Source organism: Artibeus jamaicensis, unplaced genomic scaffold (assembly GCF_021234435.1).
Source record: "Artibeus jamaicensis isolate MK-2021 breed Jamaican fruit bat unplaced genomic scaffold, CSHL_Jam_final contig_484, whole genome shotgun sequence".
NCBI lineage: Eukaryota > Metazoa > Chordata > Mammalia > Chiroptera > Phyllostomidae > Artibeus > Artibeus jamaicensis.
Genome location: NW_026521859.1, coordinates 2458159 through 2477337, shown reverse-complemented (window position 1 = coordinate 2477337; position 19179 = coordinate 2458159). Strand labels below are relative to the sequence as shown.

The window sequence follows — 19179 nt, the reverse complement described above, 5'->3', positions numbered from 1 at the left end:
ATGAATGAAAACTCAGTTATATTTCCATGTAGTTCATGTTTAACCATTTAATTAGTTTGTTTTAATTTTTAAAATCCAATTACACATAACCCATGATTGACGGGCGACTTCCTCTCCAAAACAAACTGTCAAATAAGTGATAAATTATAAGAAAGGAAAATATGTATCATTTACTACAACTGTTCCCTTGCTCCAAAACTTGACGAACATGTAAGAGAAATGAAATCAAGTGGGTACACATTAATTTGCAGAGTTAATCTGGAGAAGATGAGGTTAAAAGTATATACCAGAATGGACATATACTATTTTAATGTTTCCAAGTGAAATGGGTATATAAGAATTTAATTGTGAACTCAGGAGGACTGCTGTGGAATGGGAAGCAATGGCATTTGCCAACAGGAGAACCAATTCATCCTGTTATGGCCAAACCAAGAATTCCAAATGTTTCCTTCAATTTTATCCATATAAGAATGGGAGGAATCAAATTATGGTTATTGGCTGTATAACCTTCAGGCTATATAAGCTTTAAGTTAATGATCCTTAAGGACGTAGTTTTATTTGGTGTTCTTCCTGGGGTTTACATTAGGGTCAAGGTTGCTTTTAATCCTGGTGTAGATTTTAGGGTGAGAGCAAGGCTCTCAAGATACTTGCAATTCCTTTAATAGGGAACATGGATTAAAGTGCAAATCCTTCTATGAGAAATAAAGAAATGATTTAAACTTACTCTATAAACTAAATGACTAACATCACTTCTTCCTTGAGAGCAGATTTTTATGATGGAAATACACTGGGTCTTGAGGCCGGGAGGAAGAAGAGCTCCGGGATAAACCAACGACAGCCCCTGGTGGAATCCCCATTGCTTTCCCGTCGGGCTTTGTTTTAAGCTGCAGGATGGTGTCATGGGCTGCCTTTCAAAATCCTTTAGACGGGAAAAGAAACTGCATTGAAAAATAGAATTACATCTTAAGTCTTTATAGATATCGACTTCCACTTTAAAATAAAACCTATCAATGAACACTTTCAACTTCCTAAAGAAAAAAGAGGGAGAGAAAACCTTGTGTATGTGAAATCACTTACATAAGTGTCATGTGGCATGTAGAGGGAAAGTCTCAAACGTGGGTGTAACTGCTGTGCATTTGGGAAACGTGCCTTGATGGAAGAGTGCCTACAACGATTTCTCTCTGCCACCCAGTGGCCGCTGAAATAAATTCTAGTTTTCTTTGTCAGCTATGGCCCTGAATTTTACTTAAAAAAAAAAAAAATTGGAAGACAGAGGTAGATAATGCCAGGAATTTAAAACCATCAAGACGTTTGTCTCGATATATTTTAAAATACAATTATTGTAGTAAATGTTATATATTTTCCTCTGCGCTAACTCAAAGGTTAATCACAATAAATACTTTTTCTTCCTTTGTCTCTGCATCTACCTGGGTTCAGATACTGACTGGCACAGAGGACACGGAGCTGGCTCGGGACTCCCGGGTCACGTTGTTGGGCATGGCGAGGGTACAACAAGACACGCCCACGGTGGCCTCGGGCAGCTCGTCCTCCTCTGTCCACTCATTGAGCTCGGGGTTGAAGCACTGGATGCACTTCTTGTACTTCTTCTCGCCCTCGTTCCAGCCACCCACCAGGTAGGCGCGGCCGTGCAGCGTCGAGGCGCCCGCAGTGCTCACGCCCACCAGCAGGGGCGCCGCGTAGCTCCACTGGCGGGTCCCCGGGCTGTAGCACTCCACGGTCAGCACGTCCACGCGCTCCCCGCGCGGCCCCACCTGGCTACCCCCCATCACATACACCCTGTCGCTCAGCGTGACCGCGCAGTGCCAGCCTCGCGGCGTGCTCAGCCCCGGCAGCTCCTGCCACGAGTCGCTGGCCGGGTTGTACGCGCACACCGAGCGTGAGTACCCATTGCTGATGTAGCCGCCCGTCACCAGCACTTGGCCATCGGTGACCGCGCTAGCATGGCAGCAGCGCGCCACCTCCAGGGGCGTCTTCGGCTGCCACTGATTGGTGGAAGGCACGTAGCACTCCAACGAGGCAAGGCTTCCTTCTGTATTGCGGCCTCCCACGGCGTAAAGGAGCCCGTTGAACACGCTCAGGCTGAAGTGAGTGCGCTTCTGGTTCATGCTAGCCAGGTGTATCCAGGTGTTGAAACGGGGATCATATCTGGGAATGGCAGAGGAAGTGTGATAGCTTTGTTGGTGGCAGCCAGGGAACCTATGTTACTCCACAAACCTTAACTTGAGAATTTTGACACTGTCTATGCAAGTAGGCTACTGACGTAGCGCAGCTCCTCAGTAGCCTACTGAGGAGGCTGGTGTTTTTCTTTCAACCAGTAAAAAAGTGTGACACTTGGAGAAAAGCAAGGCATTTAGTCTTCTTATTGATTGGTGACTCCCCACTTCCTATTTATAAATTTCCTTCCTTTATTGGGGCCACTTAGAGAAGACCCTACAGAGACAGATCTGCCAGGCCCCTTTGCGCCATACTCAAATATCCATCAACCATTAGGATCTATGAGACTGTGTTGGGGGTGGGGGCAGAAGCGGGGTATTTATGGCACTCAGAAAAGGGAACACTGCCACATTAAAGTCAATCCCACATATCCTCAGACACTAGCTCATTCTCACTCCCTAATTAAGATAGCAGTTGGCTAATTGAATTTCCCACTTTCTCATAACCTCGGTCTTAGTCATACGCCTATCCTGGCCATTGCAACAGCGAAGCTAAGTTACTCGACCAAGTCTTCGGTTATCGTTTAGAATGAGGTCGATGAGACTCACGTCCAAAAGCATCAACAAAGCCTTAGCTTTTGATACTTACCCATTTTCTAGCACTTTTTAGCAGTTAATTTTTTTAAGTTTAGGGATATATTTTTCAGTGTTCGATATTACCATAAGTAATTATATCATAAGCATTGAAATCAGTACTGCAAGAACAGTGATTTGAGTATTAATAGTTGACTTAACAGGGGAAGAAAATAAGCAGTAACAGTAAAATATGCTTTTCTGTTTACATAGTTCTTAAGTTCATAAACACAGAACTTACTCCATCAGTTTGATAATATTCATTCATCTTTGTCCCATTTAACCTCTAAGTCAAAACTTAACTAAGGTCATAAGTTATTAAAAATCAATGAACTGTTTGAACTCATGTAAATAACACACTCAATGAAATTAAGACTATTCTTTATCACATACTGCACACATTTTCAGATCTTGCTCACTAGTTACGGTATGTTTGACTCTGTAAGCATGGACTTCTGAACGTTCCATATACATGAAAACTTAATTTTTTATCATAAATATGCAAAAATAATGTGGCACTTGAATTCCATTTTCTGAAGAATTTATTATGTCTTTTACTCTTTTCTTTATGCTTCAAAATATTGACATTTTTCTCTGGTATTTAGTCTTCAAAGAAGTACTTAAAAATTAGCTTCCACATTTTTAATTATCTCATTTTATTTGCCAACTATAAAACTGATAGTCATCAATAAGTCACTTAAAAGAAATTTTATATTGTTTTCATCTTTCTATACTTAGTGTTAGAAACTAAATTTGTTTCCAGTGTCTTTCAGAAAAGCAGTATGTTGTGAAGAGCACCTGACTAGAAATGAGAAAATGTGAATTGCCACTTACTAGTGGTGTAGCTTCTCTGGGGATCAGATTTCTCACTTGTAAAATGAGAATAATCCTGTTTTCCTTGCTCACTTCACAGACTTATCAGAAATCTAGACTACGTGAATGCACTTTATGTAAAGTGAAGTGTTATGTATACATTTTATGGGCATTATTATATAGGGTCTGGGACAAATAACAGCCCTTTTTATTACAAAATCTTTTATTACAAAATCATAAGCATGTAATTCTGTAACATAATAATATCACACTCAAGCACACCATGTGACGTTTAGGTGAAATGTTTAAATTAAAACTATAAATGATTACCCTCATATTATTACCCTACCAACCACACTCAAGCAGGTGTTACTTCTGCCAGACCCTGCATATATTATTATTAATATTATTAATTTACTGAGCTAATGAACTAAGCTAATAGGCATGACTAATTTGCTTCTCTGTCAGGGAAATTTCCTCATAATATTGAACCATTTCCAATAGAGAATCAAGTACCTGCAGAAATTGCTGACTGCATGCTTGGCCTGATTTCTTGCATCATTCTGGTCTTCACCACCAGCCACGTAAAGAAATCCATCCATCACAGCAACACACTGATTAAAACTCTTGGCTGGCATTTCTGTAAGCTTGCTCCATCCATTTTCAGGATCTCTATACAAGATGTCTCTACTAAGGGACTTCTCAGTAAGGCCTGGTCGCCCCCCAACAGTGATGAGGACTCGACAGCCCCCGCGGATTCTTGTGCGCCTAGATTGCAGTGTGTTCTGATGATATGGAAGTAAATGGTAGTTCATAGCATCCACAAGAAGTTTGTGACAATCGGCATCTTGCATCATTCTTGGTACAGACTGAACATAATTGACCAGGTCTTGTGCAGAGATAGTACCAAAGCGAATATTGCTCAAGAGATCTGCAGCATGCTTCATTCTCTTTTGGTCAAATTCTAACCATTTCATAGCAATCTGGAATGCTACTATTTCAGAAGGCAACTGTAAGTCATCATCTATAAGAAGTTCATTAATTTGCTCAAATGTAAGTTTCATAAACTGATCTGACTCTGCAAATTCAAGGAAGTTATCCCGGATAAATTTCTGGGCTGCTGCTTTTGCATTTTTCAGAGAATACGTTTCAGCAATGTTAACAATGTACATGCAGTTCTCAACGTTCATCTCTCGTATCAAAAAATCACTGCACATCTTTACAAGGGTATGGATCTGAAGATAAACAGCAGCAGAAATAATACTTCCTATTGTATACAAGGAGAGAGTCAGCTTTCCGGTGTAGGCATATGCAATGACAGTGGCCAGGCCCAGTGGTGAGATATCATTGAGATCCACCCTTTGAGTAGATGGGTCTTTTTTTAAGATGTTGTAAAAGTACTCACTGCAGGAAGCCATCACTGATTTGTGAACATCAAAGGATTTGGTTTTGGTGCCAATGACTAAGTCACAAAGGAAGCTTTCTTGCCGCATTTTACTTAAACCTTCCAAGAGGTTGGGGCCATAGGAGGCATCTGTTAATTCAGAAGAAATGCAGCTAAGGCCATTGCCTCCCTCTAGGATCCCATTCAAAGCATTTAGTTTAGTTAGGGGGCTATCTTCTACAATTATGGTCATCTCATTAATATCTCCTTTGTTCTTTCTGACAGTCTTCTTTTTGGGGGCCATGTTGGCAACACCGTCACAGGCAAGAGCTTGCTAGAAAAAGAAAGAAAGGCATGGTATTATCTTCGTTGTTCCTTGCTCTTTGAGCTGCTCCACTGAGAAACACTTCTATTTTATAATTTTTTAATAGCATAATGTAGATTAATCCTCAAAAGTAGGTTTTAAAATTTACATCACAGTAGATGCATTTTTAGATGCACATTTTATTGCCAGTTTACTTCAGCACCAAGCATTGAAGACAATTCTAAGAAGATTTATATTATCAAATGAGACCACTCCATAGCTGTATGGCCAAGGAATTTTTTACTGTAGAAATGACCAAATATTCTCTGATTTAGTTGAAAAGTTTATGGAATAGCAGTTAAACATCATTTGAAGGGCTTGCTTGAAAAAAATGAGTTGTAACTATTCCGAAGTTTTCCTCAATAATATAAATTTAGGAATCCATGTAAAATGTGAAATATATATGTGTGTTTATGTGTGTGTATAAATAAATAAGTATGGCGTTTAAAAATCAATGGGTAAGGGCTTGTAATGGTAGCATTAGTTCAATTGATTTCTATTCTGCAAATTCCCTAAGATAATATCCAGATGAATTATATATCTAAATCTCTTCTTCACGCATACAAAATTTACACAAGAATTAGGGCAAAGTAGCTTTTTCCCCTTCATCATAGAGTAAGAAAAACCCTGTTAAGTATAACACAAAATTCAGAATCCATAAAGGAAAAGACTAAAATATATGAATATAAAAATGATAAAAACTTCTACAAAACACCACCAGCCATTTAAAAGACAAGGAACAGATGTGAAAACAAACATCAGTGACATTTTTGATGGATAAAAGTTCAGCTGACATGATACTCAAAGAACTACTACAAGTCAATGAGAAAAAGGTAAAATCCAATTAAAAAATGGACAAAGATTATGACTTGGGTAACTAGGTCATTCAAAGAAGATAAAACACAAATAGTTAATAAATATCTTTTGAAGTACACTAATAATGTTCAGAAAACTATAAACTGAAATCCAGAGATCCTTTTTATTTTGGGGGGTCAAATTTTGTTCAATGGCTAAAATATTTTAAAATATTCACAGTATCAAATTTGGTGTGGTGGTCTGTAGACATTGTTTATGGAAGTAGAATTAATACAGTCTTTTGAATGACAAATTGGGAGTGTATCTGAAATAAAAACTATGTTATGTTTTGACACTAAAATTCTAAATTCAGGCATGAGATATATCCACATAGAGATATATTTGTGTGGATGCTCACATATTAAGAATAGTAACTATTTTTTCATTATCAATGTTGCAAATATTTGAACCAGTTTTTAAACCTATATGAAGTGTGGGTTTAGCACCATAATGTAGCTCTGACAGTTCTAGTATTAAACATAGACTTGAAATATCATGTTTACCAAATAGATTAAATTACTTGAGCCTCTTTGGAAAAAAATGAGCATAATCATCAGAAGATGCTGTACGTGGACTTTTAATGTACTTCATTTACATCACAGTGGCATTCACATTTTTGTGAGACTACTGATGTGGTCTGTCTTTTTTTAAATGGCAAAATCAGTATGTATAATTAGTAATTCATGGTTGTGTTATATACCATTCAAGATAATTGTATCTGCTTATACAAACTTATATCTGCATATTTTTGAGCAGCTGTGTGCTAGTAAACCAACTCTCCAGGTGGGGTAAGACTTTATTTGTAAGGTGCTGGTTTCTTTGATGTCAAACTCATTTTCACCAGGGGCCACATCAGCCTCGTGGTTCCCTTCAAAGGGCCGAATGTAATTTCAGGACTGTATAAATGTAAGTACTCAACTAGGGAAAAGGAGCTCTGCATTTGGCCATTTGAAGGCAACTGTGAGGCTCATGTGGCCCTCCGTGAGAATGAGTTTGACAGCCCTGGACTGTACATACACTCAATGTGGCTGGTTTTAAGCTATCACACTGTTTAACAGCCAGATTGCCCAGTTCTTGAAAATGTAACAGTTGGTTCTTGAGAGCCAATGAAAGCTCCAACACAGCACTATAAGAGAATGTATATTGGAACAAGTTGACACGATATCATTCAGCAGTTGGCTCTTTTCACCTAGCAGTAACTCATGCACATCTCTGTATCAGTACACACCACAAATTTACCCCATTCTCCCTAGTAGCTACAGTGACCCATAGTAAGAATATATAAAACTTACTCAATTATTCTGTTCCTAGACATTTAGGTATTTAGGTGTTTTATAGTTTCTTGGGGTGTGTGTGTTTTAAGTCTCACTGTTGAGTTCATTCTGAGGGTTAAAACTTCAATTTAAAACACTCCCTGACCTTTCTGTTCTGTCTGGTCCTCCTTTTCCACATGACAAGGAGCAGCGAGTGGGTGGGGAGCAGAGGAGGTCCCTGCCTTTGCCAGGGCTCCAGTCTTCATCCTTTAGCTGGAATTGTCAAATTGACCTTTACATTTATTTGTAAGACTGGAGCACATCTGTCCCTCCTCATTCTTTGTTGCAAGCAGTGCCAAATTCATCTTTACCTTGTAAAATAGATTTTTAGCTCACTATCATTTTAGTCTTCAAAAGTATTTGACTTATGCAGTGAGTGTTCCCATATTGGAGTCCTCTGGGGAAAATTTTAAAAATTTTGTTCAGCAAGCACTTATCAAACACCTACTGCTGTGTTGGTGGCACTGTGCCAGGGCTGGTGGAGTAATTTATGTTAGAGACACAAAAATGACAAGGAGAAAAAGACAGCAAAAAACTAAGTAAGCACAGCAGAGTAATTTTTTTTCAAACAGCACTTTCTACCAGCTAGAGTAGAAGCAGAAGTGTATCTTTGGGGAAGTCTTGTCTATTTTCCTGGAAGAATCCCTTTAGCCAGTTTTTTACTCATGTAGACATAGAGCTGATAACTACTCACTGTTTTGGAAAAATCTAGAACCCAGAGAGTAACCTTAGTGGTTCAGACTGAAATGTTCAATATTCTGTTTATCTATCATTAATCGATTATTTCAGTGGTAACCTATGGAGTGGATATTTCAACAACTGGTAAAAGAGGGCACTTACTAACTAACTAGTATGAATTCACAGCTCTAGAGCTGAGTTCCAGAGGGTCCCCTTTGTACCTTGTGTAAGTCCTTAGTTTCTGGATTACAGTGAGGGGGTCCTAGGAGAGGGCTGGAGTGGTGTGAGGTGTTTGGGGGTGGGGGGTCAGGTAAACCACCATATGGCTATTTACCAACTCATTACAGAGGGATCTCAGTATTTAAACAACCGATACTATACTGAAACATAGTTGTTCTAGGGATAGGGTGAAATTTCTCTCAGATTATTTTTGTTTTAAGGGTTTTCTTTCTTCTAGTGAAAATAGAGGTTTCTGGAGGAAAGAGAGAATACAGCCTCAACAAGACAGTGATATGCAGGGCAAAGAGACAAAGGGACTAGCCACACTTCAATTGTTTAATAACCACACGTGACTGACAACCATGGTATTGGACAAAAGGGCCCTAGAACAACCACTTAGAGAACACAAAGTATATCTGAAAAACCAATAGATAAATTTAGATGGAATTGAACAGTGTAGGAAAGTTGAAACAGAGGAATAAAAATTAGAGGAAACAAACAGAAGAATAGTGGTAAGCCTAAATCCAATTATATTAATAATTATATTAAATGTTAATTGAAAAAAACATTATATTAAAAGACATAGATTGTCAGAATAGATAGAAAAAAGCAATACCCAAAATACGTACTATCTACAAGAGACTCACTTTAAATATAAAGACACAGCTAGGTAAAAAAATACATGGGTAGAAAGAGATTTACCACAGAAATAGTAGAGATAGTAAAACTGGAGTGGCTATATTAATGTCAGATAAAATACACTTCAAGAAAAAAAACAATTACCTGTGATAGAAAGAGAATTTATAACAATCCAAATATACATAGTCAAATAACAGCTTCAACATATGTGAAGGGAGAAATAGCTAATTCCTCAGTTATATTTGAAAATGTTATTAACTCCTCAGCAACTGATAGAATAACTAAAAAATCAATAAAAAGGTAGATTATCCGAACAATATTATTTTTAAGCCATTATTGATGTATTCCTCTAATTCTTTTTTAAAATTTATTTAGTTATTTTTCAAGTACAGTTTTCTTTTGTCAATTTCTCCCATCCCAGCCCCCCCCACCCCGTCTCCCCACCTCCCTCCCATTCCCCCCACCCCAGTCCTCATCCCTGTGTCTTTCATACTTGTTCTTCAACATCCCTCCCCGTTTTTCCCCTTAAATTCCCTTCCCTCTCCCCTCTGGTCGCTGCCCACTTGTTCTCTATTTTAGTGTCTTTGTTTTTATTCTATTTGCTTGTTTATTTTGTTATTTAGCCTCCTGTTAAAGGTGAGATCATATGGTATTTGTCCTTCGATGCCTGGCCTATTTCACTCAGCATAATGCTTTCCAGTTCCATCCATGTTGTTGCAAAGGGTAGTAGCTCCTTCTTTCTCTCTGCTGCATAGAATTCCATTGTGTATATGTACCACAATTTTTTGATCCATTCATTTACTGACGTATATTCCTCTAATTCTAAGTGTGGATTTTTTTTTTTTTAGATTTTATTTATTTACCTTTAGACAGAGGGGAAGAGAGGGAGAAAGAAAGGGAGAGAAACACCAATGTGTGGCTGCCTCCCATGTACCTCCACCAGAAATCCAGCTGACAACCCAGGCACATGCCCCAACAGGGAACCAAACCAATGACCTTTTGGTTCACAGGTCAGCACTCAGTCCTCTGAGCCACACCATCCAGTGCTGAACAACATTACTGATCACCCTAACTTAACCGATATGTCTAGAACATCGCACATAACAACCATAGAATACATATTCTTCTCAAGTCTATGTAGCACACTCACCAAGACACATTCTGTGCTGCACCTCAAAACATGTCTTGGTAAATTTAAAAGATCAAAGTCATACAGAGTATGTTCTCTGATCATAGGTAATTAAGTTAGAAACTAATAACAATAAGCTATCTAGGAAACCCACCAATATAGGCAAATTAAACAATATACTTCTAAATAATCCATGAGTCAAAGAATAAATCACAAGGTAAATTAGATAATATTTGAGATTAAATGATAAGGAAATTTCAACAGAAATACCAGATTCCCTACTTATCTGGAGTGTGACTTGCCATAGATAAATAATCTAACCACTTAGAGTTTCCATTGACTTGTTTCTAAACTGAAGATAGCAGCTCTACCTAATACATAGAAACAAACACAAGGACACTGCCAAAACAAGGAGACAAAGAAACATGGCCCAAATGAAAAGATAGATTAAAACTCCAGAAAAAGAACTAAACAAAATGGAGATAAGCAATCTATTAGATTCAGAGTTCATAGCACTGGTTACAAGGATGATCAAGGAACTTAGTGAGGACCTCAACGGCATAAAAAAGATCCAGTCAGAAATAAAGAATACACTAATTGAAATAAAGAACAATTTACAGGGAAACAACAGTAGACTGGATGAAGCCAAGAATCAAATCAGTGATTTGGAACATAAGGAAGCAAAACACAATCAACCAGAAAAACAAGAAAAAAAATCCAAAAAAGACAAGCATAGTGTAAGCAGCCTCTGGGACAACTTCAAGCATTCCAACATTTGCATTTAGAGATACCAGAAAGAGAAGAGAAAGAGCAAGAAATTGAAAACCTACTTGAAAAAAAATAATGAAAGTAAACTCCCCTAATTTGGTGAAGGAAATAGACATTCGAGCCCAGGAAACACAGAGAATCCCAAACAAGATGGATGCAAAGAGGCCCACTCCCAGACACATCATAATTAAAATGCCAAAGGTTAAAGATAAAGAGAGAATCTTAAGAGCAGCAAGAGAAAAAGTTAGTTACCTACAGGGGAGTTCCCATTAGACTGTTTGCTGATTTCTCAAAAAAAAACTTTGCAGGCTAGAAGGGATTGGGATTGGGAAATATTCAAAGTCATGAAAAGCAGTGACCTATGGCCAAGATTGCTCTACCCAGCAAAGCTATCATTTAGAATCAAAGGGCAGAAAGTGACCTTCCTAGACAAGGAAAACCTAAAGGAGTTTGTCATCACCAAATCATTGTTATATGATATGTTAAAGGAACTTATTTAAGAAAAAGAAGAGGGGAGAGGGAAGGGAATTTAAGGGGAAAAAAGGGGAGGGATTTGGAGGAACAAATAGGAAGGACACAGGAACGAGAACTAAGGGGGGTGGAAATGGGAGGGAGGTGGGGAGCACGGGGCGGGGGAGGCTGGGATGGGAGAAATAGACAAAAATTGTACTTGAAAAATAACTAAATAAAATTTTAAAAAGGCAAAAGATTAAAACTATGAACAATAATATGGCTATAAATACATATCTATCAACAATTGAATCTAATAAACAAACTAAGCAAACAAGAACAGAAACAGTATCATGGATACTGAGAGGGTTTTGATGGCTGCCAGGTGGGGGGGTGGTGTGCAGGAATGGGTGAAGAGGTGAGGGGATTAAGAAGTAAAAATAATTACAGTGTAGGAAATGGAGTAGCCGGGGAACCTGTGCATGACCCATGGGTATGAACAACGGTGAGGGGATTGCCTGAGGGAGTGGGAGGTGCTGGGTGGAGGGGGGTAAAAGGAGAAAAACTGGGACAACTGTAATAGCATGATCAATAAGATATAATGAAAAAAGAATGAAAGAAAGAAAGATAATAACAGTGCCTGCCTACAGGGTTTTCATTGAAAGCTCAGTGAGGAAATCCATGTACAACATTTGGCAGAGTATGTGGCAAAAAATGAATGTTCAAAAAAAACTTGAGCCCTTGCTGGTGGCTCATTTGATTGGAGTGTCATCCCAACCAAAATGGTTGTAAGGATTCCAACTGTAGTCAGGGTCCATACCTAGGTTGAGGGTTCAATCCCCAGTTTAGGTGTGTATGGGAAATAACTGATCAATGTTTCTCACATCGAGGTTTCTGTCTATCTGTCCATCTCTCCCCCACCTCACCCGCCCCCACACCTTTCTCTCTCTCTAGGATTAATAAACATATCCTCAGGTGAATATTAAACAAACTTGAATCATTTTCACTAAAATCAACAACCCTTATTAGTTGTTACTTTGGGAGTGAAGTAAGTAACCTGTTGAAACTTTGGAGTGAAGTATATCAAAGAAAGTTACCATATCATGGAGAAGCAATCATGGACAGCAGGAGGTGTTATGGTACAAGCATGGAGAATGACCCTGGTTGAGAACTGGCAAACAGCAACCAGGGGAGATTTCTGGAATATGTAAACATTTCTCAGGGATTTTTTAAAATACCAGGGAGAGAAATGGAATTTGTGCAATTACATAAGATGAGGAACAGATAGTATTTATTTTGGTGTAAATGATAAGAGTAATCCTGGAAATTTGGGAAAATCTAGGACATTTAGTTATAGGTTATATGTAAAATCAAAACAACAGATTACATGGAAGACTGAATATATGAGCCTGCACTTCATTCGAATTAAAGAAATTATTTTGATGGGGTGGTGTTAGGACGGGAAGGTTTGCAGATAACAAGAATCTTGTTGGTCACAGTACCAAAGGGTTTTTAAGAGGAATAAGTAAAGGAAGTAGAAGAAGAAATACCTCACATGGAAGCAGGAAGGCATGACTCAGCATAACACGTGCTGACTAAGGTGGCTGAAGTCATGAAGAAGACAATTGGGCAGATATTATTAGCCCAATGCATAAGGGCTATTTGTTGTATGCCAGGAAGCACTGAACTTGATATGTCAGTATGTAATGGAGAAGGATTCAGAAATCTCCAGGAAGGAAGAGGTCAACCTGAGTGAAATCAGTGCGTGTTCTTTCATGGCCTTTCTTCTCTTATTTCCTGCTGCCACCTTCTCCTTCCTGTATTGTCTGGCCTTCAAGCTGACCTTGGCATTCCCATGGAAACCCTCATGACCCTCTGAATTCTCTTGCCTGTCCAATTTCTCCAGGGCCCTGCTGGGTAATACATTAGCTGGTCTGACAACTGATCCAAGCTAATTAGTTAATGGGCATATCTATTCTTCCTCCCAGATATGCATGTTTTTTGGTAATTTTTTTAAACAATTTTTTATCATTGTCTTTCTATGACTCACATACAAATTTCTAAAAGTAGCCACTGTGGAACACATACACATACAGCTTGGCAAAAGTAGGTTTGCAGTTGTTCGTATAGTAAATAATATAATAATGAATAGCTAATACAAGAATAATAATTTTACATACAACTGTAAACCTACTTTTGTCCATACAATATATATGTTTATTCTTAAATAATATTTATTTAATTTTACTAATATTTTTAATATTAATAGTATTTTAATATCTATTTATTAAAAATAAGACAGGGCTTTTAGAACCCTCAAAATCATTTTATAGGAGTAACTGGTCTCATTAGCTCTCCCTAGGGGAGGTAGAGAGAGGAAAACTGGCAGAAGACTATTGTAACAGAAAGAGACTAGACTTGGGATGGTGGACACACAATGTAATATATAGATGATGTGTTATAGAATGGTACACCTGAAACTATATGACTTTATTGACCAATATCACCCCAATAAATTCAGTTAAACAATGAAAAGACCTTACTCTATCATTACAAAAATGAAACATAAAAGGAGTAAGTAGGATATGAGATTCTAATCTAACTATCTTGAGATTCTAGCTAAATTTTAAATTAATCACCGTAAGTAGAATGTGAGGTATAATCTCAAACATTTTGTAAAATAAATTTATTTGAAGTACAAAAATAAAAAAGAGAGAGACTATTGAAATCACAGCCTGTGGACAACTTCCTTTCCCAGTGGCTATATTCCCAGATAGGCTCAGAAACTGTCTTTCTTTGTTAGAGTTGCCATGATATTCCAGTCCTAGGCTTGCACCTTGAAGGTGAGGCTGTTTGTTCATCCACCTGCGCAGGTGTTCTCAGTCTGTGCCGTGTTTCTCCAAAAAGGTCACTGCAGCCCCCTCAGAGGAGTCTGAGGATCTGGGCCCCTTCTTCAAAGCCACACAAAGCTCTGATGTCCTCTAGGCTGCAGAGACGTTCACTGGCTCTGATAGCCCGATCAGTGCTCTACCACTGGCCCCGCTCTTCATTGCCACAGGCCCTGCTTGGCGACTCAGCCACTGCTTTTCTCAGTTGAAGGAGGACTGCAAACCAGCCAGTAAGAATAATAAGGGCAGCTACTTTGTGTGCTCTGGGCCCTATTACAGAGAAGACTAGCATCTTTATTATGTGGGATCATAAACCCAAGGCTCTGTTTTTACTAGCACACAGGGAAGCCTTCGACAGTTCTCCAGACCTCTCACACTGGGATCTTTCCAGAGAGTACAGACACAGGCATGTCACACTCAGTACGCACACACACACACATGCATGCATGCACGAATACTTACATTCACCATGTCACTTGATCAACCAGCATTTTCCCACAATCGCATTTAAATGCAGAACAAGGGTAACTTTAAAAGGAAGAACTTGGAAAAGGACAGCTTAGGAGTAGATGTGTAAAAGTTAAGGAGAACAATTTAATTAACTTTCATTTACTCATCTGGTAACTGTAATGCGCTTTGAGGCTGATTGTATGGGCTAATAGAGGGCAATTAGAAAAAAACTGAGTATTCACAAAAATGTATTAGTCATTAGGTTATATGTGAGCATGTAGTCAAAAGCAATTTGTATAGGAACTCTCGCTGTTTTTCCTACAATTATACTAATGCTCTCTATGTACCCGTGGGTCATATTATTAGTGATCACTAATGATGTGGCCACAATGACAGTCAAAATGTGGCTGCAAGAAAAAGGTTACAAAAATGAGCTGCATATATATGTTTATATATAATCTAGAGTATAGCTTAGACCTTGAGTACTAAATATTGAAAGCATTCCATTCTTATTGATTCAACGATGTTGGAAGGTTTAATTAACACTGTTGTTTTTTTAAAGCTTGCTTGCTTATTTATTTATTTATTTATTTATTTATTTATTTACAAGTGAGGGACTCATGACCAGGCTGGGGGGGGGATCACCATGGTTACCATACAGCAAGGACTGGCTGTGACTGGAGTTGGTCCAGATAATGTGGAGCACAGCCTTACAGGCTTGCTAAGTTGCAAGGGTTTTTTTGAAATATTTTATTTATTTATTTTTAGAAAGAAGGGAAGGGAAGGAGAAAGAGTGGGAGAGAAACATCAATGTGTGGTTGCCTCTCATGTGTCCCCTACTAGGGACCTGGCCTGCAATCTGGGTGTGTGCCCTGACTGGGAATTGAACCGTCGACGACTCTTTGCTTCACAGGCTCCTTCTCAATCGGCTGAGCTACACCAGCCAGGGCGTGACTGGGAGAGTTTTAAGATTGTTTCTCTGTTTTTTTCTAAAGCACAAAGGGCTTAATTTTCCTTCCTAACCCATGGGGGCTTTAATGAGTTGTCCCTTGGGGTCAAAGAGAAGATCTGTGCAGAGCCCCCCTCTCCCTCTGCCCCACCCCAGACTATTAGCAGCTTGCACTTTTCCCACGGACCCTACCATAGTAGGGCACAGTGGAAAGAGCAGGTCTAGCCATAGCCGCTGAGGTTGTGTAATGGGATAAGCAGCCATTTGGAGACATTTCCAGTCCCTTCCTGTCCCTTCCCTTTTTTGGGTGAAAGCAGAGACTTTACACAGGGTGCAGTGGGTGGTAGAAGGCTCCCTATGCTATGAGAGCTATTCCTCTATTCTGTGGAGGTCACCCAGAGAATTCTCCTTCTCTGGTCATGGACACCACAGCCTCCTCCCGTCACTGCTCCATCCACTACCACCCAAAGCAGTTTCTTGGGTCTCCTCCATTAGAAACCGGGCAGAAAGTTACAGAGATGCAATTTCATTCTCTCCTCCCATTGCCCACTGCAGAGCTTGGCTTTTGTGTTGTTTCTATGGCAACAGTGTCATGTATTCAACATCTAATAAACAGCTGAGCAGTTATGTGATCCATCACATTTTTCATCATGTTTTGTATTTTCCAAATTTAAGCATATAATAAATTTAATAAATAATTCTTAAATGTAATCCATGAAGCATGCATCTATATTATGCATCAAATATAAATTTCTATCTAAAATAATAATTATATAACTAGCATTTATTAATTGGGGTCTTACTGTGTGCTGAGCCCTGGGTATTTTACATGATTTGTTAAAAAAATTAAGCATCACTGAAATCCTAAAATGCAAGTTATATTAAGTTCATTTTGCAATTGAAGAAATTAAAATTCAGAGGGAGTTTTAAAAACTTAACCAAGGTCATACAAGGTCATAATCAAACCCAGGTGGAATCCCAACCTCCTGTATAGCCTCCTTTAAATCCAGGGTAGGTTAAAATTTGTATCAGTTTAAAAATTTATAAAATTTGAGAGGAAAGAGTTGATCTTTTAAATGTAAGATAATTTATTTGGGGGTAAACAGAGTCCATGGATTTCTCAATCCAATTAGGGTAGTAAAGATATGAAACTCTAATAGGTTGGTAAGCCAAAACTAGAAACATGTTCAAGGAGCTCTCGCATGAGTTTGTTGATCAAAGAATCAAATACTTCCTTGTAAGTGCTAGGCTGGGTATGTAATTATCAATTTTTGTTTAAAGACAAATATTACCAGTTTCTTATGATTCAGCTCAGCTAGAAGCCCGTGCCTGACTTTTATCAATAAAGTATATAGACTATACATCGAGTTAATGTCTATTTTCCAACCCTGGATACAGGCGGCAAGGATCCACTGCTAAAAATTTTTGGTTTTGTTTAGTTGAAAATTTTACTAAAATAGCTCACTTTTGTAGTCTGCTGTGTGTGTTAAGGTTAGTGGGCAGGGTTACTGGGTTAGGGGTGGGTGGGAAGGAGATGTTAGAAACCTAGATTTGAAGACGACTGTCTCTTTGGTTGTCACAGAACTGACGATTGGGCTTTAGTTTTCCTTTCACTCTAGCCAGCTGATGGACCTGTGGCAAAATACCCAATTGTTTAGGATTATCACCTGTCAAATGAGGAGATGTATACCTTTCAGTACTAAAATTTTATAGAGAGTTCAGAACAAACAGCTGGCTTTTCCTGTCAGAATTGTCAAAGTCTGGTCCTGTATCACTTTCCCCCACAATGGGGCCTTTTAGGATCCAGGAATCAACTCATGACCAGCTATGCATAATCCAGCTGAGAAGAAAGTCATGCTCCTGGGTCCAGGTTGCCAGATTTAGCAAATAAAAGTACAAGATGTCCATTAAATTTGAATGTCAGATAAACCATAAATCATATTTTAGTATAGTATATCCCATGCAATATTTGGGATATACTTATACTAAACACTGGTTTGTGAGTCATCTGAAATTCAAACGCAGCTGGGTGTCCTGTATTTAATCTAGCAAACTTCTTCTGGGTTGGAAAGTCCATGAATTCCATGATATTTTCATGAATACTATGAAGCATGTTGTGCATGTGTGTTTATGTGCATTTTTGTGCTTTCATGAGGTTCTCAAAGGTCCATAACCCTAAACAGATCCAGAAGCATTGGACTGCAATGGTAACATAATTCTACCCTCTTCTATGAGTGGGCAAGTCTGTGCGAAAGCATCACCCTTAAATCAAGTTCCTCCGGGCCTGAAGCAGGTGTGGTGAAGAGCTCCTAGGACTGATTATAGAAAAGAATTGTCACTTTATATTTAAGAACATTCTTTCTCCTGCTGCTGTCCACCCTTGCCTCCTGGGAGAGACTACACAGGGCAAGCTGAAAAGCCATGTGTGCTAAAGTGTCACTGTCACTCAACCAGGATGAGCTGGGATCCCAGAATGTCTTTCTGCCAAAGGGGCAAATCAGCTGTGCGCGCTCCCTGTCCCAACCACATTCCAAGCACTGCATCTGTCAGGGCACATCAGCTCTGACTCCCAGAATAGAAACGCTCCGCTCTGCAGCTTGCCATTTTAAGTTAAGTCCAGTGTAAGGGGGGTCCACTTTACTGTTTCTTTTTCAACATGATTTCTAATATAAAACATGATGTCCCTATAAATGTATGTGCACATTTAGAATAAAAACCTGTTTTATAGTTTGTAATTTAGAAAGGGGACTTTTCTGTTTTGTCAATAGGTTGTATTTCTGGGAATTTAAAGAGTTCTCTGATTTTTTTTTGCTGCCAATTTCATTAAAATTAATTACATCTTATCCAAAGTTATTGGGTATCAAATGTTTATATGGTTCCTGATCACAATAGAGAAGAAATTCCCCTTTCTTTGCTACAAAATAGAGGGAGAAAAATATATGTTACACTTTGGAGACTAAAAATTACTCTTAGCAATTACAAGTAATTTTACTTTTTTTAAAGCATCCACTCATGAATTTCTGACTATGTATAATATTTGCCTAAGCATATCACCTTCCTTGGATTTCAAGAAGATGGTTTCTGGCTCCCAAACTGAGATCAGGGACAGGAGCAATCTGACCCAGCTGCACATGCCTTCAGTGAAATGGCTCTGCAAACACTCAGACTCGCCGCCCTCTCCCACCCACAGAGCCATACACACCCCAGGATCTGGAAGACGAATTGGAGAGTGTGGCCCCAGCTCCTTACCCTCCTGTGTTGAGCGGTGTCCCCGACTTGTGATGACGAAGTGTCAGCAGCAGACTCCTCTGGGGAAGCAATCTGTGGAAAGGAGAGGGAGAAGGAAAATCCGGTGGGGAGCCACCAGCAGCCACCTGACAAGTCCCAGCAGCAATTTTTAGAGTGACCCTTTGCGGTCCCACTGGCTAGAGCAGCTGAGCCTGCGCTGTCGCCCAGCAGCAGTGTGAGCCCTC

General features: G+C 39.0%; 1 protein-coding gene across 1 annotated transcript; it reads right to left on the bottom strand.

Annotated features, from left to right (window-relative positions):
- Positions 1 to 702: 702 nt before the first annotated feature.
- On the bottom strand, positions 703 to 19167 carry KLHL31 (kelch like family member 31). Its single transcript, XM_037159572.2, has 3 exons — positions 18956 to 19167; positions 4137 to 5338; positions 703 to 2166 (listed from the first exon to the last, which is right to left on the bottom strand). The coding sequence occupies exons 2-3, from the start codon at positions 5306 to 5308 to the stop codon at positions 1434 to 1436; spliced, it is 1905 nt and encodes a 634-aa protein (XP_037015467.2). The 5' UTR covers positions 5309 to 5338; positions 18956 to 19167; the 3' UTR covers positions 703 to 1433.
- Positions 19168 to 19179: the final 12 nt, after the last annotated feature.